Below are 2,243 nucleotides of genomic sequence, written 5' to 3' on the forward strand. Positions count from 1 at the left end.
GTGAACAGTGCCGTTACATCGAATGAGGCCATGGTTTCTTCCTTGTCTATGTGTATATTTCTGATGATGTCCAAGAATTCCTGTGTTGATTGTATAGAGTGTCTGGATCCGCTGATCAGGGTGTTTCAGTTTCTGCTGTAGTTCTTTAGCCAGTTTGTGTGATGGTGTCCCTGGTAGTGATACTATGGGTCTGAGTGGGATGTCTGGTTTGTGCACTTTAGGTAGTCCATAGAATCTGGGAGTGTTGTTGCTTTCAGGTTTCATTCTTTGTAGGTCAAACCTGGTTATCTGTCCGTTTTTTGGTAGGTTCCTCAGTGTGTTGTTTATCCTTTTGGTGAGCTGTGGGGTGAGGTCAAACTCCCTCTTTTGGTAGGTGTTGGTATCTGTAGGTAGTTGTTGCACTTTTTGGATGTAGTCTGCTTTGTCCATGAACACTAACTAGCCACAAAACGACACGACCAGCTATCCTTAGTAGCCACACACGCAGATGACAAGCAACATGAATTTGACTGGGACAACACTACTATTATAGGACAAGTCAAACAGAGAACAGCCAGGGAATTCCTAGAAGCATGGCACTCATCCACAGATTCAATCAATAAGCACCATCGACCTGGACCCAATATACCGACCACTGCAGCGGACAGCTGGAAGTGACAACCGGAAGTGGCAGATTCAAGCCACTATAAATGCCGGAGGAAACATCACAGAAGCGCTTCACAGGAGGCTCCCAAGCACTGAGGATGTCACCGAGACAGGGGACGAAATGTCTGCAACACAAATTTATACACAATCATCTTTAATTCTTGATATGAAATATGCTACTCAATTATCAAGCAAGCTGGACTGAATAAAACAATCACAATCATCAATTTTAAAAGAAGGACAGCCTTACTTGTAGAATTTTAATGTGATATTCCTGTATTGCGGTGTTTCTCTGGGATTGATGTGAAAAGAGGGATTCACATACACACACTCTGAAAGAAAAAATGTTAAAAATTCACTGCATGAGTGCCTCTAGTTTCATCTATCACAGGTTAATTAATCTTTTTTAAAAAAATACGTGCATAACAACCCCGATTATCCGAATATGAATTACCTGAATTTTGGATTATCCAACCAAGATCGCAAGGTCCCAATAAGAAAGCTATCCATTATCTGAACAATCCGTTATCTGAACAAAATACTCCCGTCCGTTTCGTTCGGATAATTGAGGTTGTTCTGTATATAGTCTAACCAACCTATTCAGAGATCTTATGACACATCACTGGAGCAGGTGGCACTTGAACTCAGACCTCATAGCCCAGAGGTAGGGGCACTACCACTGTGCCGCAAGAGAATGCTCTGAAATACCAGGGAATCATATCCTTTTTCTAATCAACCTGTCGGACATGCAAATGCACAGTTCTGAATCAAGTGGGACTTGATTCACAGGCCTCCTGATCCAGAAGAAGGGACATTATTACGGTGCTACAAGAGTTCTCTGATTGCAAAGTCAATGACCTGAAATGTGAACATATTATACAGCTCTGGAGCAGGTGGGACTGAAACCTGGCTCTCCTGCTCCAGAGGTAGTGACATTATTGAACCCAATTGCACCGCAAGAGCCCACTTAATGAATCTTAATAATACTGAGGTTAAGTAGAGATACAACAAAGTGCTCACTGGTACTACAGGTCTTGCACAACTGATTGGTTCATGTGCATCATTGTCTGTCAAAACAATATGAATTAGTTTAATTTTGATTTTTTTTATATAGGATGGCTCAATAGATAGTTATATTGCCCAGAAACAGATTCTTCAGTCCAAACAGTCCATGCCAACCATAATCCCAAAGTAAAGGAGCCCCACCTGCCTGCACTTGCTCCACATCCCTCAAAATATTTCTTATTCATGTACTTCGGGAGAAAGTGAGGACTGCAAATGCTGGAGATCAGAGCTGAAAATGTGTTGCTGGAAAAGCGCAGAGGTGAGGCAGCATCCAAGGAGCAGGAGAATCGACGTTTCGGGCATGAGCCCTTCTTCAGGAAAGTTTCCTGAAGAAGGGCTCATGCCCGAAACATTGATTCTCCTTCTCCTTGGATGCTGCCTGACTTGCTGCGCTTTTCCAGCAACACATTTTTAAGCCATCATACCTCATCTTAACATACGCCTTCTTCTTCCTCTTGACAAGAGATTCAACTTCCTTAGTAAACCACAGCTCCCGTGCAGTTTCCTCCCCCATCCATACACCCTAAATCTTG

General features: G+C 42.8%; 1 protein-coding gene across 3 annotated transcripts in view; it reads right to left on the reverse strand.

The window, feature by feature from the left end:
* mcoln1a (mucolipin TRP cation channel 1a) overlaps positions 1–2,243 on the reverse strand; it is a 70,996-nt gene that overhangs the window by 33,033 nt on the left and 35,720 nt on the right. For all 3 annotated transcript variants that reach the window (XM_043694697.1, XM_043694696.1, XM_043694695.1), the window contains one exon: positions 896–977. In XM_043694697.1, coding sequence (XP_043550632.1) covers positions 896–977 — 82 coding nt within the window. The remainder of the gene's footprint in view (positions 1–895; positions 978–2,243) is intronic.

The sequence above is a fragment of the Chiloscyllium plagiosum genome, chromosome 8, assembly GCF_004010195.1.
Source record: "Chiloscyllium plagiosum isolate BGI_BamShark_2017 chromosome 8, ASM401019v2, whole genome shotgun sequence".
Taxonomy (NCBI): Eukaryota; Metazoa; Chordata; class Chondrichthyes; order Orectolobiformes; family Hemiscylliidae; genus Chiloscyllium; species Chiloscyllium plagiosum.